The sequence below is a fragment of the Serpula lacrymans genome (genome assembly GCF_000218685.1).
Source record: "Serpula lacrymans var. lacrymans S7.9 unplaced genomic scaffold SERLAscaffold_6, whole genome shotgun sequence".
Classification (NCBI taxonomy): Eukaryota; Fungi; Basidiomycota; class Agaricomycetes; order Boletales; family Serpulaceae; genus Serpula; species Serpula lacrymans.
The window spans coordinates 170,172-188,494 of NW_006763295.1; the positions used below are offsets into that span (position 1 = coordinate 170,172).

An 18,323-nucleotide genomic window follows, 5' to 3' on the forward strand; every position below is an offset into this window, starting at 1 on the left:
CACACCTGACACGATAACATCCCGGTTCTCGATCTCATAGCTCAGGCATGTATACGAAGATAATTATCCTGATAAATTTACAATGACAGGATAAGCTCAGTGGAGATGGGTATAGGTAAAAGGGGAATCAGAAATAAATAAGAATAATAGTTACACTACTCTAGGACTGGGACACGAAGACTTTATCGAAGTAACGCACCATACCTTCTGCTCCATGTACGATAGCCCCCGCCACACCATCCGGTCTCACCACCACGACTCTCGTCTCGTCTCCTACCAGGTAGTGCTTGTATGCATACCCCTCCTTGTCTTCCAAAACGACGTCTGCAGCAGAGTCCGCTTGGGTGGACAACCCAGCAGGGAGCACGATGACGGAGCGCAAAACGTTCTGCTCGTAGCGGCGAAGCTCCGAGATAATGTGAGCCGCCTTGGCAGCGTCCGAAGTAAAGACAAGGATCGTATGGAGGTGCGGACGGAAAATATCAAAAAACCGCACATTCCTGCCACTGTTCACATCCACCAGACCAGGTGCATCCGGTGCGCGATCACCAGCCTGCAGCGACCCATCCTGGATGAGCCCGTACGCATCTATAGGCTTAACATCAGATGGAGGTATCACTTCGTCAAGGACGATTGGGCTGCTGCGGTAATTCACACCGAGCATGTATAGCCTCTGATTGCGCTCAAATACCTCTTCCTTGTTGGAATCACGCGCCATTGTTTTCTTCAGCAGGGCGGTAGTGATGTCGAGCATTTCGGCGATGACGGGGAGGCGCTCTGTGGTGTAGGAGTCGAGGAGCGAGGCTGGAGCGAGGCCTTTGTGGACCAGTGCGAGTTTCCAGGCGAGGTTGAGCTGTAGAGTTGTGAGCTATAGGTCATACGGGAGTAAGTAACTTATACTTGCAGCATCCTGAACACTTGAGTTGAGTCCCTGGCCACCGGTAGGGCTATGGACACTGGATAAATGTCAGAAAGTTATATTAACGATAGAGAAAGATGGCACGAACTGTGCAGCATCTGCAGCAACGAGGTTATATTAACAGCCAAGCTCGTGATGCAAGATCATACACCTTACCTCCTGATACGAAAACCCTGCCTTCTCCAAACCTGTTCACCATTCGGATATTAGCCCTAATATAAACAGCGATCAGGAACATGATATATATGGAGTGCAGATCCAATACAAACCGGAATTCAGAAACCCAGATCAGCTCCTCGAAGGTGAGATTAGTTGGGACCAACGAAGCGATATGTTTGTAGACTTCGTCCGCGCTTGATTTCACTACGGGATAGTCGACAGTCGACTCAGACATAGTAAATTGATAACCGTCGGGGTCGATCTCCTCTGTGGGTCGTATGATAATACTGAAACAGTCCATTGTTATTGGTATGGTGCCTACAATGTTTAAAACCTAATGAATACGCACAAATTTGTTTGCGACTCGCCAAAAACATGCCAGTGCTATCGTTCAACGCTCAAGTCAAATATCAGGACAAATAAATATAGCACAAACCTCATGGTCAAGGCCTTTTAAACGGATGTCTCCAGTGATCAATCGCATGTCCTTGGTTTCTCCAAGGAATGTCAATCCAAGTTGTTTACGGACGACGCCTGCAAATCAAGTGTAAATATAGACTTAATTCAAAGCCGTAAAGAGACACGTACCTTTCGCCCCATCAGCTCCGATGAGCCATTTCGCTTTGATCGTCTCTTGTATTTCTTCGCCATCTCGTTTCTTCACTACATGTGCGACCACATGATCGGGGAACTGTTCGAATGAGCGGAGCTCCGTGCCAGTTTCTACAAAGCACGACAGCTTCTCGAGATGTGCGCGCAAGATCCCTTCGAGAGTTTGCTGTCCTAGCATACAAGGGTTGAACTACAGATCGTGTTTTCATTAGAGTTGAAGGTGATTACATAGAGACATACGCACATAAGGAAAAGCAGGAGTTGGATCCTGGTACGGTGACATGGGGAAAGTCTTGAGAGGTTCGACAGTGCCAGGTTTGTAGGTGCGCATGAAGGGCATTGGCTTCGCGGTCTGGTCGACTTCGGGGACATCAAGGAAATGAAACAATTCCAGCGAGCGAGGCTTAGAGGAATTATGGTTTAGGACGTGCGCTAGATTGTGACTGGTTGTAAACATACGAATAATCCGGCACCTCGTTGTCCAAGGCGATGTTCATCCTCTTTCTCGATGATGCGGATAGATATGCCATTTTGGAGCAGGGTGAGAGCTGCGACTAGCGCTGAAGGACCAGCACCGGCCTTCAAATGAAAGCTTTAGGGTGGAGAGCCTGTACGAAGATCAACACTCACGATGAGGACAGGGACTGCATCAGTTGCAGTCATTGTTATTGATGATGTGAATCAAGCAAGTGCGATATTTGGTGAACCCAGGTAAACGATATCTTTATCGGACGATAATGGAGTCTTTGAGAGCCTTTATACAAAGTGTGTCGCCACGACATCCGAGTCATAAACATTGTTAGCACGAGAGGAGTACATTCGGAGGTACTATGGCCGATGTGACTCGAGCACACTTGTATTCGTGCCGACAAGATTTCTGTAGTGACTTTTACATCCAAAGCTGATGTATCTGCCATGCCGCATTGTTGCGCTGGTCAGTATCGCAAACTGGTGCATTGGACAATCCTGCTTATGTCACAAAATCTGTGCGTGTATCTGGCGTTTGTTCCTGTAGGTTACCAGGTTTTACTAGGCTCGTACCCAGCCATATCGCTGGGTTTAATTTCACTACACCGCCGTCACAGTCTCAACAGGCTGGGATCACTCATCCCCCTTTTGTGAGGTGGATGAAATCCACACGAAAGATGACTAGGGGACTTAGTTGTAGGGCTTGAAAAATGTTACTAGTACATCACTTTTCATATAGACAACTTTTTGTGAAAATTTTGGTGTTTGATGGCAATGACAACTTTGAGCTGAATATTTGTGAAATATATATATATACAAAATTTGCTCTGCTTGTTACAAAAATTATTTTCTGTATACTAACTTAAACACCTATTTTTTTTACACTTTTTAAGCCCTACAACAAAGTCCCCAAGTATGGTGGGCAAGAAGGATCAGGTTGCCATTTCAAGGTTTGGGGTTTTAAGGATTCCTCGGTTGCACTAAACCTGGGTTCGTTAGGTCACATATCCAAGGTTCGGCTCCATTCTTGCTTGCCACATAGCTCCATTGTTGCCTTCAGTCTTTACCCTCATGGCTGATGGCAAGGGAGTGGCAGAAATGCTCTCAGTGGCAGATACTGATGCTGTGGCATCTTTTGTTCCCAATCCTAAGGGGAAGCATCAGCACAAACATTTTCGTGAGTGTTTGCCAGTTGCTAGGATCCAATCACTTAATATATGTAACTTAGCTTTGGCAGATGATGTGACAACACCAACAAGACACAGTCTTGAGGCACCGTGAGGCAACATTAAACTATAACAAAAACAATACCCGTCTCCAACTGCACTTGCAGGGAGTAAGAGGTACTATGAGTTTGAGGTCAACAGATTTTAGAGGATCTAGCAAATAACGAGAAGGCTCAGAGTTCAGAGGAAGCTCTGATGAGTTTATAAAGACGGTAAGTACCTAGCAAATAACGAGAAGGCTAAATACTAATGTAAGCTAGGTACAACAATATTATAATAATGGGTATCTCACCTCAGAGTTTGGAGGAAGCTCTGAGGTGCCCTATCAGCAAAAAAAGTTACTATATATCTGAGGACGGAACCATATAAGATATTGGTATCTGATGGCGCACAGGCCACTTCATATACTAGGCCTACCTAGTTTGGCAATTTTGCCACTTCTCCTCTTCGTGCAAAGCTTGCTTCTGTTACAAACTATGTTCCCTATAGACTTTATTTCTTCTCAGAGTAGCTACCTACCACTACTCATTCATATCTTCCCACACTTGTTACCTATTATGGTCTCACCCATCATTGTTTGCTCAACACAAACACCTACCCTAAAGTAGACAGTATATATACATGCCTGTATTGTAGTTACATCTCCAATACGATTGTACGCTTCAACAGTGCAGCTTGGTATTCATCAGTAAATCCTCATCATCAGAATATGTCTCAAACCCATAAACCACTGCTAGAAACCCCCTTGTTACCAGGCTTGTACATTCCAAGCGTAACAAAATGATTGTATTCCATATCATCATCCCACACTATTTAGCGAAGGGATGAAAAAGATGACAAAATATTGCAAGGAAGAAGGCCCACTACCAGGGCACAGACCAGAGCAGAACCTACTCAAATGGCAACACCCCCAGTATCGTCAAGACAGGGAAGAACAGCAGCACCACCCCCCTTTGCCCAACCCGACGTCACCAGACTCCATACCAGAGAACAAGTAGACACATTCTACAAAACCAGAGCACATTGGTTACAGTATTATGCAAGAAGCCACCCACAGCTAATACCCAGAACCCAACACGATCCCCAGTAACAGAATCAGAAATCTACGACGAAAACAATTTTGAAGAATTTACAGCAGACAACCAACTAATACCACCTCCCATGCCACAGATACTTCCCACAGCACCTAATCCATCTCCCGTCCCACCAACAAGCACCATGTCCAACACTGCTGCACCCAAACCCACCAAGTTTTGACAAATAGATGATTTCAATGGAATGCCGGACCAGGCCAATGGATGGATGTTGTCAGCCAAAGCATACTTTGACGTAAATGATGCCATCTATGAATCTGACAAAAAGAAGGTCTTTGAAGCACTCTCCCACATGAAAGAAGGAGTAGCCCTTGCGTGGAAAGAAACCAAATTAACGGAATACACAGGATCGGGCAAATACCCAAAATGGACGGACTTTGAAACCGACTTTAATGGAACATTTATTACTGCAGACGTAAAAGGCGCGGCCGGTGCGGCCCTCATGACAATTAAATTGGAGACAGGAGAAACGGCAGTAAAATTCAATGCCCGTTCCATGGTAGAAGCGGGGAAAAGCGGCTTAAATGACGAAGGACTAATCATGGTCTACAAGAGTTCTATACGCCCATACCTCCTTCAAAATGTACTTAACTCCTCCACATAACCCAAAAATATCGCAGGATGGATGAGCACTGTCACAGGCCTAGACACCAACTGGACGAACTCAAACAGTATCAGCGAAAGGAAATGGGGAAAGAAAGGAGAAAAGAAGAGAGAAGAGAAGAGCAGAAGAAGTCAATCATCCTCGGCAAAATGTTTAACCAAGGACAAAGAAGACGCACTCAAACGAGAAGGGCAATGCTTTATATGCAAAGAACAGGGACAAATCTTGCGGTCCTGCCCGGAAAAGAAGAAAGGGAAACAACCGGAACGGAAAATTTGTACCGCAGAAATTACAGGAAAGGACAAAACAGAAACTGTGGTGGAGGATGGAAAAGGAATTTCCCACATCCTCAGAATGTGGAAAGAACTCGGAGAAGAAGATTGCGCCACTGCCATTGACAAATTAGAAAACAAGGGTTTTTGAAAGGATGATCCACCCCAATGTTGGTACCGTCCAAAATAGCTGTTGTAACCATAGCCACGATTAATTCAAACTCATTACAAACTGACACCACGTTACAACAAAAAACCATTGGAACCAAAGCACTCATAGACTCAGGGGCGACAGACAACTTTATGGATACAAAGTTTGCAATTAAACACTGCCTACCCCTTAACGAACTCGACGTACCCATCACATGCAAGAATGTAAATGGAACCATCAGCAACGGAGGAAAGATCACCCACTACACCTATCAACGGATAGAAGCAGGAGGAAGGAACACCATGTGTAAATTCCTTGTCACCGGATTAGGAGGAGAAGACATTCTCCTTGGATACCCATGGCTTCACAAGGTCAACCCTACTATAGCCTGGACATCCAAGAGCGTGGATACCCAACATGCCATTCACACAATCTGATCCCACTCCAACCAATCCAAAATTCACAATATCACAATTGATCAACCGGAGCTATTAATCAACTACATACATGAAACTTGGATTTTTGCAAAAACTAACACTGCTATGGAGTTAGTAATCCAAAATAATGTCGGTGTCATGCACCAAAGTTTATTGTAGCATGGACAGGTGTCAATAACAAAGCGAATATTCAAAAAGACTCGCCTTTGCGCCACACAGGCACAGTGCCACGTGGAATAGCAATCCAGTCACGCTCACCTTTGCTTTTCCATTCGTGTCACGACTTGAGCCAGAGCACTAGTTAGAGCGCTAATTTCATTTTCATTTTCTTTGTTATCTGATCACATGACAGACATAAGTTGTTAAGCTGCTGCTATTAGCGCGGATAACACAAGTACCTAGTTAGATCCAATCACTTGACAATCACGTGATCTAGACCATGACGTAGAACATCAGTCAGCGCCTCATGGCTACTGCATGTTATATCAGTCAGCACCTCATGGCTGACCTTCAGAAACATATATATACTGAACACTCATGTACATACTTTTCTTTAGTTGTTGATTACCTCTTAACATTGATACTTGACGCTACTTGTTTGATTTAAGACTTATCCCTCCGTTAGTTCGGTAAAAGGGATAGGGCTTTACACAATCAACAACTAACACGAGTACCGTCTATGAACGTAACAACGACTATCCTCATCACCATTATCATCTTCATCATCATCATCTTCATAATCCTAACCTTGTTCAAACACCCTCACCAAACCGCTACCACTATCCCACTCCACCACATCCCCACTCGCCCTGATACCATTCTATCCTTCTTCCCTGCCAACGTATCACCCTCCTCCTCCCAAGACTCCTTTGTCACAATTCCCCTCTAGCTACATTATATCACTATAATTTCTCTGGTGTGGAACCAGGGAGATTTTCTCGTTTTTACCTAGTTTCTATTTCGCATACCTCTAACCAGGCCGCACATTTGTGTCCACCAGTTGGAGAGGAACTGACAGCTTAACAAGCGGGTTACATTGGGACAACCGTTCGGACCCCAATTTATTATGAATACCTTTTACCTACATTCTTAGACACACATTACCTAGTTACGTACACAATCAGTGGTGGACAGAAGAGGACCACCTTGATTCAAAGAGGAAGATAGACTACTTAGAACTTAGAAAAAGGTGTATTGATCCAGCTTATCACTGGGGAATTCCTTTCTATGCTAAGTAGAGAATTGTATATCTGGATAGGAGAACAACGCGTCTACTCCAGAGATTACGTATTTAGAGGACAATTTCCTCTGCCAGAAATAACACAACTCAGAATCCCATCTCCCGTGATCAAACAAGAAACTCCCCCTCCTCCCCAACTCACATTCAATGTCAAACCTAGAATATCGAGATCTGCCCGAGCCATCCAACAGCACGGACAGCGCCTTTACCAGGGAAATGATGGACTCATTACCCAGAATAGAAACTCCCCCGCCGAGAGAAGCATCATTAGAAGCATACGTAAAACGAGAAGTAGAAAAAGCAATCAAAGAAACGAGGCTTCTATATCAATCCCAACTCGACGAGGCACTTGAAGAAGTGAGCGTCTTAGAAAGAAGGCTCAAAAAGAAGGCATTGCCACCTCCGGAAAAGGTGGAAAGAAGTAGAACAGCATTAGAAAAACCAGAGAATTTCTCCGGAGATAAGAAAAAGTACAGGGCCTTTAAAGAATCCTTACTTCTTCACTTCGAAGACGATGCCGTTTATTTTGAGGATGACAGAAAAAAGATCAGCTTCGTGCTGTCTTTCATGAAAGAAGGAGAAGCCGTGGCCTTTCAGACCGATTGGCTAGAGAATAGGGTTGATGCCCAACAGTTAGGGTTCAACATTACGCACACATACGGAAGTTGGCCGTACTTTGCCGATAAAATGGAACAGAGATTCAAAGACAGTTTTGAAAAAGAAACTGCAAAGAACGAAATATTGACCTTAAAACAAGGCAATGAAACCGCCCAAGCCTTTTTTGAAAGGTTTGAAGAAAAGAAAAGATGGGCGGGATATACAAACCAAATGAATGAAGAGTTCTTAATCTCCCTATTAAGGAGAAACATGAATAAACCGCTAGTAGACAGGGTGATCTATGGTGGACACATTCCTAAAGATTACCAGGAATGGAAGAAAAAACTCATCAGAATGGACTACATTTGGAGAGAAAGAGAAAAAGAGAAGAAAGGTTCCGAAACCGGAAGGAAACCTTATTCAGAACAAAAGAAAGAAGGAGAAAAGAAGAAAGATGGAACCGGATATACTTATACCGGTAACGGAGAACAAATGGAGGTAGATAAAGCGAAATTCCGCACTGAGGGACGATGCTACCGATGCGGAGAGAAAGGACATAGAAGCTTTGAGTGCAAAGACGCACAAAAAAAGAAGCCGCAATTTAATGTCCGTGAATTCCTAGAGAAGATGACGAAAGAGGAAAGAGAAAAACTCCTAGAGGGTTTTTAAAGAGGCCAGCGGTACCGCATCAACCGGCTGAGCCTAAAAGAGACGTTTCAAATCGATTTCTTCCTTTATCTGTAGATATGTACGAACCAGAATTGTTAAGCTGCAGCTTTAGCACGGATAACAATAAAATTATTTCCACCCAGACAAAGAAAGAAATCAGAAACGAAAAAGATGCAACCAAAGTAAATGCGGCGCAGAATGATAAGACATCCGCAGTTCCGACGGCGGGCAAATCATTAAAAAGTGCAGCATTTACGATAGATACTAAAAATCCTACACCCGATGCGGTGAACTCTACGGAGGAAAACGCAGCAGAGACTGTAGAAGAAAGGTCAGGAACCCCTTTAAAAAAACCTAGAACAGAAGTTTGGACCCCAGAGTGGGTAGTAGACAGACTAAGAGACCAAAAGGAAGAAAGATCCATTGGGATTCTGAGTGCCTGGACACACAAAAAGAGAACTAGAGAAGTAACCCGGGAAACGATAAATGAAATCAACCGGTTACCAAAAATAGAAGCTATACAAGCAATCATAGAGATTGCCTCCCCTAAAAAGTACATTAGGGGCACCCAAGGCAATCAAATGAACGTAAAATGTAAGCTTACTACATTAGACACTCTCCAAACAGAAACAGTCGAAGCACTATTGGATAGTGGATGCACGGGGAGTTGCATCGACTCCCAATTTGTTAAAGACAAAGGATATGAGACAAGGAAGATACCGATACCTATTCCAGTTTATAATGCAGATGGAACTCTTAATAAGAACGGAGCCATCAATGAATTTGTAATACTACTCATGGACATCGACGGTCACATCGAAAAGATACATCTCGCCGTAACCAATCTGGGTAACGGGAGAATGTTCCTAGGACATGAGTGGTTGAACAAACACAATCCAAAAATAGACTGGAAGGAGTCAAAGTTAACCTTTGAAAGATGTCCCAAAGAATGCAGACCAAGAATCCGAATCTCTGACCCAGAGGAGGATCCGGAAATATTCTTCGAAGAACTGGGAGAAGACGAGAGGATGATACAAGTAAATCTCCAGAATTTCGAAGATGCCACGATCGACGATCAGTACTATCACATTAGAGCCCAAGGCACAATGGCACAGAAACTAGCAGAAGCCGCAGGCAAAGATCAAAAAGAAGGAGGATTCGAAAAGATAGTGCCAAGACACCTTCATCAATACAAAGATGTATTTGATAAAAAGGAATTTGACACCTTGCCTGAAAGGAGACAATGGGATCACGCAATTGAACTAGTACCAGGAGATCACTCCCTAGATTGCAAGATCTACCCATTAGCAAGGGGAGAACAAGAGGAACTAGATGCATTCCTAAAAGAAAATCTGAAATCAGGATGGATAAGACCATCGAAGTCCCCATTTGCATCACCCTTCTTCTTCATAAAAAAGAAAGACGGAAAGTTAAGACCGGTTCAAGATTATAGGAAGCTAAACGATATTACTATCAAAAATAGATATCCGCTTCCGTTAATCGGAGAACTAGTAGACAAATTAAGTGGAGCTAGATACTTCACGAAACTAGACGTAAGATGGGGGTATAACAATATCCGAATGAGAGAAGGGGATGAGCATAAAGCGGTGTTCAGAACAAATCGGGGGTTATTTGAACCATTAGTCATGTTCTTCGGACTGACAAATTCCCCCGCCACATTCCAAACAATGATGAACACCCTTTTTAAGGAATTGATAGACGAGGGACTGGTGATCATATATCTGGATGATATTATGATATTTACAAAGGATATAGAAATGCACAGAGCAACAACGCGACGTGTATTAGAAATCCTTAGAAAGAACCATCTCTATCTTAAACCAGAAAAATGCGATTTCGAACAAACAGAAGTAGAATACCTGGGACTGATCATCTCAGAAAACGAAATTCGCATGGACCCGGTGAAAGTAGAAGGAATTAGCAAATGGCCAGAATGCAAAAATAAAAAAGACATACAGGCGTTCTTAGGCTTTGTAAATTTCTATAGGAGGTTCATAGAAGGCTTCGGGGAAGTAGCCAAACCGTTGACCAAGTTAACGGGAAAAGAGGACTTCATTTGGGGAAATGAACAACGCGAAGCATTTGACACATTGAAACAACGCGTAGCTTCAGCCCCGGTGTTAGCTCTCCTAGTACCACATGGCCAATACAAAGTAGAAGCAGACAGTAGTGACTTCGCTATGGGTGCTGTCTTATCACAAAGACAAAAGGATGACTGGAAGCCAATTGCATACCTCTCCAAAGTGTTGAATCCCACAGAACGCAATTACGAGATCTATGACAAAGAACTTCTTGCCATCATGACGGCACTTAATGAATGGAGACACTATTTGATAGATGCGGAAGAAGAGTTTGAGATATGGACAGATCATCAAAATCTGTTATATTTCAAAGAACCAAGGAAGTTGAACAGGAGACAGGCACGGTGGATGACGGAGTTGAGTCAGTATCATTTCACGATACATCATATGCCGGGGAGAAAGCATATAAAAGCAGATTTACTTTCGAGACGATCAGATCACAACAAAGGGGAAAACGACAATGAAGACGTCGTACTGCTAGACGAGAAATTGTTTGTGAGGATGACTCTCTCATCAGAACAGAGGCAAAAAATTGCAGACAGTCAGGAACGAGAGCTGGAGATTTCAAAATGGATCTCAAAGAGGAGAGGAAACGTGGATGACTTGATAAAAAAGATGAAAGGAAAGATAGAGAGGAGAGAAGATGGATGGTTTGACGAAGACGGTTGCATAGTATTCAAAGGCAGGATCTATGCGTTAAGGGAAGAAATTATTAGACGAAACCATGACTCTACCGTTGCAGGCCATCCAGGAAGATATAAAACGAAAGAGCTAATCACTCGACAATACTGGTGGCCCTATATGGACAGAGATATCACGAGATACGTCGATGGATGCGAGGTCTGCCAAAGAACCAAGACAGACCATAAAAAGAAAGCAGCACCGCTCCATCCGAACGAGATCCCGGATAAACCTTGGCAGATCATATCGGTAGATCTGATCGGACCACTACCAGAATCAAATGGGTATAACATGATAATGGTAGTAGTAGATTGATTTACAAAAATGATCAAGGTAATTCCCACGCAGATGAAAATCACATCAGAAGGAGTAGCACAACTGTTTAGAGATCACATATTTAGAAACCACGGCATACCCAAAAAGATCATCTCGGATCGGGGACCGCAGTTCGTTTCTAAATTTATGAAAGATCTACACACACTTCTTCAGATAAAGGCAAACCCATCAACGGCATGGCACCCACAAATGGATGGACAAACAGAGAGGATCAACCAAGAGATAGAGCAGTATCTCAGAATCTTCGTAAACCACAAACAAGATGATTGGGCAGAATGGCTTACCCTAGCAGAATTCTCTTATAACAACAAACAACATTCTGCGACGGGATACAGCCCGTTCTACTTGAATCAAGGACACCATCCAAGAACACAGGAAGTAGTGAGAGTGGAAGTAAAGAACGAAAAAGCGGAGGATTTTGTAAAAAGGATGACAGAAACGAGGAAGAAAGCAGAGAAGTCGTTGCAAAAAGCAGCCGAACAGATGAAGAAGCAGTATGATAAGAAAAAGAGAGAAGCAGTGGAATATAGAGTAGGAGATAAGGTGTATGTAGAAGCAACCAATATCTCGACAGATCGACCAGCCAAGAAACTAGACGATAAGAGACATGGTCCGTTCGAGATACTGGAAAAAATAGGCGAATCGGCCTATAAACTTGCACTGCCACCGACATGGCAACCTATTCACCCAGTCTTCAATGAGATAAAACTCACACCGTACAAAGAACCACAATTCCCTTCTCAACAAAAACCTAAACCGATACCGCCGGTAATAGTAGACGGACAAGAAGAATATGAAGTCGAAGAAGTTCTAGACTCGCGTCTAAAAAGAGGAAAATTGGAATACTTAGTACATTGGAAGAATTATCCAAAAGAGGAACGCACGTGGGAACCCGAACAACACCTAACCAACTCACCAGATAAAGTAAAAACATTCCACGATAACAACCCTAGCGCACCTCGACGAATACGATTTCAACTACAATTCCAACCTTTTGAAAACTTCACAACAACAAGAGTCAGGAAACAATTGTTCAATTGGGAAAACGGAAAGATGGACCCCTACTTTCGAGACGAAAGTCTTAAAGAGGGGGTAATGTCACGACTTGAGCCAGAGCGCTAGTTAGAGCGCTAATTTCATTTTCATTTTCTTTGTTATCTGATCACATGACAGACATAAGTTGTTAAGCTGCTGCTATTAGCGCGGATAACACAAGTACCTAGTTAGATCCAATCACGTGACAATCACGTGACAGAATCTAGACCATGACGTAGAACATCAGTCAGCGCCTCATGGCTACTGCATGTTATATCAGTCAGCACCTCATGGCTGACCTTCAGAAACATATATATACTGAACACTCATGTACATACTTTTCTTTAGTTGTTGATTACCTCTTAACATTGATACTTGACACTACTTGTTTGATTTAAGACTTATCCCTCTGTTAGTTCGGTAAAGGGGATAGGGCTTTACAATTCGGTACTTTCCGCGTTTCGGCATTTTGGCAAATTTTTGCGTCGCCACTGGCTACACATTGCATTGCGCCCTCGCTTTTGTTGTTTCCCTTACTCCCCTTCCTTTGCCTAGCCCCACCATGGGCCCCTTCCTCTCCTTTTTATTCTCACCTGACGGTCGTTTCTGGATCCCCATTCTAATCCACTTTTTCGTCACCTCCACCCTCCTCCTCCTCATCTTATTTGCACCCCCACCATTTCTGATGTCACCACTTCCTATCCGCTTCCGTTGCCGATCCGTTGACTACCACGTGCCACTGCTGATATCAGCAAAGCCCCGGCGGCCGGTTCAAATAGGGCAACAGGTCCATCTTTATGACGTTGATCTACCATCATATACTATCAAAACATCGGTCGCTCGTCTTGCCTGGTTGGAGCATGGGTGGGTAGTTTTTGAGCTGGAGAAGGTTCATCCCCTTGCGTCGCCCATGTTCATCGCTGTCCCATTCACTTGGGTACACTTATCTTTTGTCCATTGTCTTCACTACAGCTACACCTACCACACGCTGCCTGGGACTCACTTGTTCCAAATTGGAACTACTCCTCTCCCTCCCTCGTTTGATCAGGTGGTCCAACACAACCAGTCCATTGGTAAGGCCATGAAACTGTCGGTTTTGGACTAGGTGGTGGACCGGTGGCTCCAGTTTCTTTTTCTTCAGCAGAACATTCATTTACAGTGCGATTATTTTTGATTGTTGAATCATTTTTATGGACACATATTTTTTTAGAATGCCTGACTGACAATAAAGGAACTGTGTTGATACTGATAGTGTTTTGCCTTGCCCTTTTTTTACTGCATCTTCCCATGACATCATGATTTTCCTGCTCTCTTTTTGCTATTGGACTTTACTTTATGGCTGTACAAACCTGTGACATTACTCACAGCATTCATTGTTCTATCCCTTTCTTTTCCTTTTTTTGACAATCTTATCCTGTACTACCTACGCAGGATTTGTCAGCGTACATTCCTTCCTTCATGTTCTTTCTCATTCTTTTTGCACAGCTATACTGTGCATAGCCTACTTTTCTTTTACTATATAAACCCCTGTATTTTACCTTGTAAAAAAAAACAAGAACTCGAATCCAGACTTCTTCTCTAATCTCAAGTTCACTACTCACTACTACTTGTGATCCAGTGTGGTCACAACACTTTCCACTTCTACCACTGTTAACTGCTGTCATCGTCACTCGTCACTTTTTGAAAGTGATTGTCATCCCCTTCAATTAGAGTCCTTCTGAGCACTACAGTTTGTGCGTCAGGAGCCTGCTATCACTGGGAACCTCGTTATCTCGTCATTCTCAAACCTACCTTGTGCTACGATTAGCAAGGTAGTGCTCATCTATACTCGTCACTAAGCCCCTATCTTCTATAAATTCAACTATCCCTCCTCCTCAAAACCCACACTCATACACCTCTGGGTTTTACTTTGAAGGATCTTTATACGTACCACCCCACAAACAACCAGACCACTCCACTGTTCTAGGAGGCAAAGCCCATAAACAAGTTCCGTGGAATCTGGGAGGATTGTGTGTTAGTTTGTTTTTGTGTGTGGTTTCCTAACAGCAGTTCTCATCATCAACAGTGCACATATGTATTTCAAAAGGAGATTCGTTTAGATGTTGGTGTGGAAAACCTTGCCCGGGGCATAATACACCCAACCAGCGCACTGCTCGTTACAATTGACATACCAGCACCTACTTATGCTTCACTTTTTGTACTTTTACTTTTCATTTTCCAAGTCACATGACTGATCATGTGACCATTTACTTTACTTTACATTTTCGGACTTTTCATAGTCACATGACCATCATATGACACATCACCTGACCAGTGTCTAGACTCATCATGTAACCAGTCACATGCTAGACATTGGACTTTAAACTTTATTTACAACTGTACAGTACCTCATGTATTTTAGTATATATACAGGAGCAATACATGGGGAAGGACTCAAAGTCCTTCTGTTGTCTACCAACAACTAACTTGTTGAAACCTAATGGGTAACCACTCCCACCTCTTCCTCTTCTTTTGAGTGTTGTTTTAATTGTGCTCCAGTGCCCCAAGACTGTGTCTTGTTGGTGTTGTCACACTGCTTGATTCAGGCGCTAATGGCATCTTCATAGATCAGGTCTGGGTGGAGCAAGTCGGACTCCCCCTTGTAAAATTAGATGTATTTATTCCCGTCTATAACATTGACGGTATCTTAATGCGGGTGGCTGCATAACACACAAATGTTCTTTTGTTGTCAAGTACCAAGGACACAGAGAACGAGTCACCGCCGAAGCTACCCAACTAGGGAAGATAAATTTAATCTTAGGCTGGACTTGGCTATTTAAACACAATCCTGAGATCAACTGGCAGACAGGGGTTGTCACATTGTCATGTTGCCCTCAGGAGCGTGATGACTTGGGTAAGCCGAGTCAAGTCCGTCAAACTGAGCAAGATGAAAGGATAAACACTGGTCATGTTTATGCCCAGCTCAGATCTTTAGATGACAAGGTAAAACCCGTGGAAGAGATTAAGAGGCTGGTACCTCCAGAGTACCATGACTTCTGGAAAGTCTTTTCAAAACATAAATCAGAGCGCTTCCCAAAGGCTAAGCCTTGGGACCATGCTATAGATTTGAAGGACTCCTTCAAACTGAGAACAGGGCACATGATTCCCCTCTCTGCTCCAGAAAGAGATGAGGTATTAAGTTTCATAGACGAACAGCTTAGGAAGGGTTACATCAGACCTTCCAAAAGCCCTATGACGTCCCCGGTGTTCTTCATTCCTAAAAAGGATGGTAAGAAGTGTATGATTATGGACTATCGTTACGTGAATGAGCACACAGTTAAAAATGCGTATCCGCTGCCTTTGATCAGTCAGCTAGTAGACAAATTGGCTGGTGCCAAGATCTTGACAAAGATGGATCTCAGATGGGGGTACAATAACGTACAAATCAAAGAAGCAGATGCTTGGAAGGCCACGTTCACGTGCCACCGAGGATCCTTTGAACCCCTTGTTATGTTCTTTGGGTTGACCAATTCACCGGCAACCTTCCAGAGCATGATGAACAAGATCTTTGCGGATATGGAAAACTGTGTCGTCATTTACATTGACAATTTGCTGATATTTACAAAGTCGGACGATGAGGCTGAGCATGACAGGATTGTGCAAGAAGTCCTTCGACGCTTACAGGAACAGGACCTATTCGTCAAACCCAAAAAATGTAATTTTAAAGTGAAGGAAGTAGACTTCCTCGGTATGATCATAGGCCAGAACGGAATCAGGATGGATCCTGAGAAAGTTCAAGCCATATTGGACTGGCCAGAACCTACTTGTGTCAAAGGAGTTAGGGCCTTCTTTGGCTTAGGAAACTTCTACCAAAGATTTGTCAAAAACTTCACAAAAATAATGAGACTGTTGAATGATCTCACTAAAAAGGACATTGTCTGGCACTGGGGCGCCAAAGAACAAGAAGCTTTTGATATGCTTAAGCAGGCATTTACAACAGCACCCATATTAGCATTTCCAGAATTAGACAAAGAGTTCCGGCTAGAAACGAACTCTTCTGATTTATGGCATAGTTTGTTGCCTACAGAGCACAACTATCAAATTTATAATAAAGAAATGCTGGCCATCATTAGAGCTCTAGAGCACTGGCAGCACTACTTAGAAGGTGCTAGGCATCAATTCAAAATCTGGACTGATCATAAAAATCTGGAGTATTTTATGATGGCCCGAGACTTAAACCAAAGACAAGCCCGCTACACAGTATACTTGTCAAGATTTAACTATAAATTAATTCATAAGCCAGGAACTTCTATGGGAAAAGCAGATGCTTTATCTAGAAGAGAGGATCATGCCAATAGCATTGAAGATAACAACAAAGGTGTCACCCTGATAGATCAATCCAGGGTTGCCAATGTTAGAATTGGGCAAGATTCAGATCTTTTGGAAGTCTTCAAGAAAGAAATCTCCTCAGAAGAGAAGGCGCGCCTTGACGGCAATGAAAAATATTTATGGGAAGACGGGCTCTTCTGTTTTAAAGACAAAATCTATGTGCCTGAGTCCGCAAGGATCAAGACATAAGACCAACATCATGACACACCAGTAGCTGGGCATCCTGGGTGGCAATGAACCATGGAGTTGATCTCCAGAACTACATTTGGCCTGGCATGGTTAAAGACATACAGGAATACTTAAAATCCTGTCTGAGATGTGCCATGGCAAAAAACTCACATCAACCGCCGGCCAGTAAACTCATGCCAAACCCGATACCAGCTGGTCCCTGGCAAGATATATTGGTTGATTTCACAACAGATCTACCCAAATCAAATGAGTATGATTCAGTAATGGTGGTGGTAGATCGCTTCTCCAAAGAAGTGGTATTCATTCCCACCAACAAAACTATTACCGCCGCTGGTACAGCAGGCTTATTTAAAGGTTTTATATGGTCTATCCATGGGTTACCTGAAACGGTTATCTCCGATAGGGGACCGCAATTTGCTAGCAAATTTACAAAAGAATTATGCCGGATGCTGGGCATCAAACCTAAGTTATCAATGGTGTTCCATCCGCAGACCAATGGACAAACGGAGAGACTCAACCAGGAGTTGAAACAATATCTCCGGATATTTATTAATGACAGACAGACAGATTGGGCCAAGTGGCTAAAGATAGCCTAGTTCTCATACAATATCAAACAGTCATCGGCTACAGGGAAGGCACCAGTCAAGGTGACGAGATTGTACCTCCCCAGAATGGGTGTAGAACCTGGCAAAAGCAAGAACAAGGCTGCTGGGAACATGGTAAAAGACATGAAGACTGTCTTAGACGTAACACGCAGGGCGTTATTCCAAACTGCAGAGCAGATGAAAGACAGGCAGAGCATAGACGGCTACTAGATGCTCTAAGGCCCCTGACTACAAGGTCGGAAACCTGGTCTGGTTAGATACCGACCACTTAAAATTAAAAGATCGGCAGTCTAGAAAACTGACCAAAAAGTGGATTGGCCCTTACCAGGTTAAGGACGTCAAACCAAATGCAGTGGAGCTAGAACTCCCAAAATGAATGAGGGTAGTACCCACAGTCAATATTAGCTGTGTGAAACCCTACAAAGGGCCGCTGCCAGGACAGCGCATAGACCGGCCCAAACTGGTTGTATTCACCCAGGAAGGTGAAGAAGAGTTTGAAATTGAACAAGTGGTGGATGCACGCTTAAAGCATGGGAAACTAGAGTTCCTGGTCCTATGG

The 18,323-nt window shown here is 43.4% G+C and overlaps 3 protein-coding genes across 3 annotated transcripts; 2 read left to right on the top strand and 1 right to left on the bottom strand.

Annotated features, from left to right (window-relative positions):
- Nucleotides 1–56: 56 nt before the first annotated feature.
- On the bottom strand, nt 57–2,626 carry SERLADRAFT_355563 (uncharacterized protein; the record flags this gene model as incomplete). Its single annotated transcript, XM_007317209.1, has 11 exons — nt 57–868; nt 917–956; nt 1,008–1,017; nt 1,076–1,131; nt 1,189–1,365; nt 1,428–1,462; nt 1,515–1,612; nt 1,667–1,880; nt 1,935–2,093; nt 2,150–2,269; nt 2,321–2,626. The coding sequence occupies 11 exons, from the start codon at nt 2,351–2,353 to the stop codon at nt 161–163; spliced, it is 1,650 nt and encodes a 549-aa protein (XP_007317271.1).
- A 2,036-nt stretch (nt 2,627–4,662) lies between these two features.
- On the top strand, nt 4,663–5,505 carry SERLADRAFT_436909 (uncharacterized protein; the record flags this gene model as incomplete). The annotated part of the gene is made up of 2 exons (XM_007317210.1): nt 4,663–5,032; nt 5,099–5,505. The coding sequence occupies 2 exons, from the start codon at nt 4,663–4,665 to the stop codon at nt 5,503–5,505; spliced, it is 777 nt and encodes a 258-aa protein (XP_007317272.1).
- A 1,824-nt stretch (nt 5,506–7,329) lies between these two features.
- On the top strand, nt 7,330–8,448 carry SERLADRAFT_436910 (uncharacterized protein; the record flags this gene model as incomplete). The annotated part of the gene is made up of 1 exon (XM_007317211.1): nt 7,330–8,448. One exon carries the CDS (start codon nt 7,330–7,332, stop codon nt 8,446–8,448), a length of 1,119 nt encoding a protein of 372 aa, XP_007317273.1.
- Nucleotides 8,449–18,323: the final 9,875 nt, after the last annotated feature.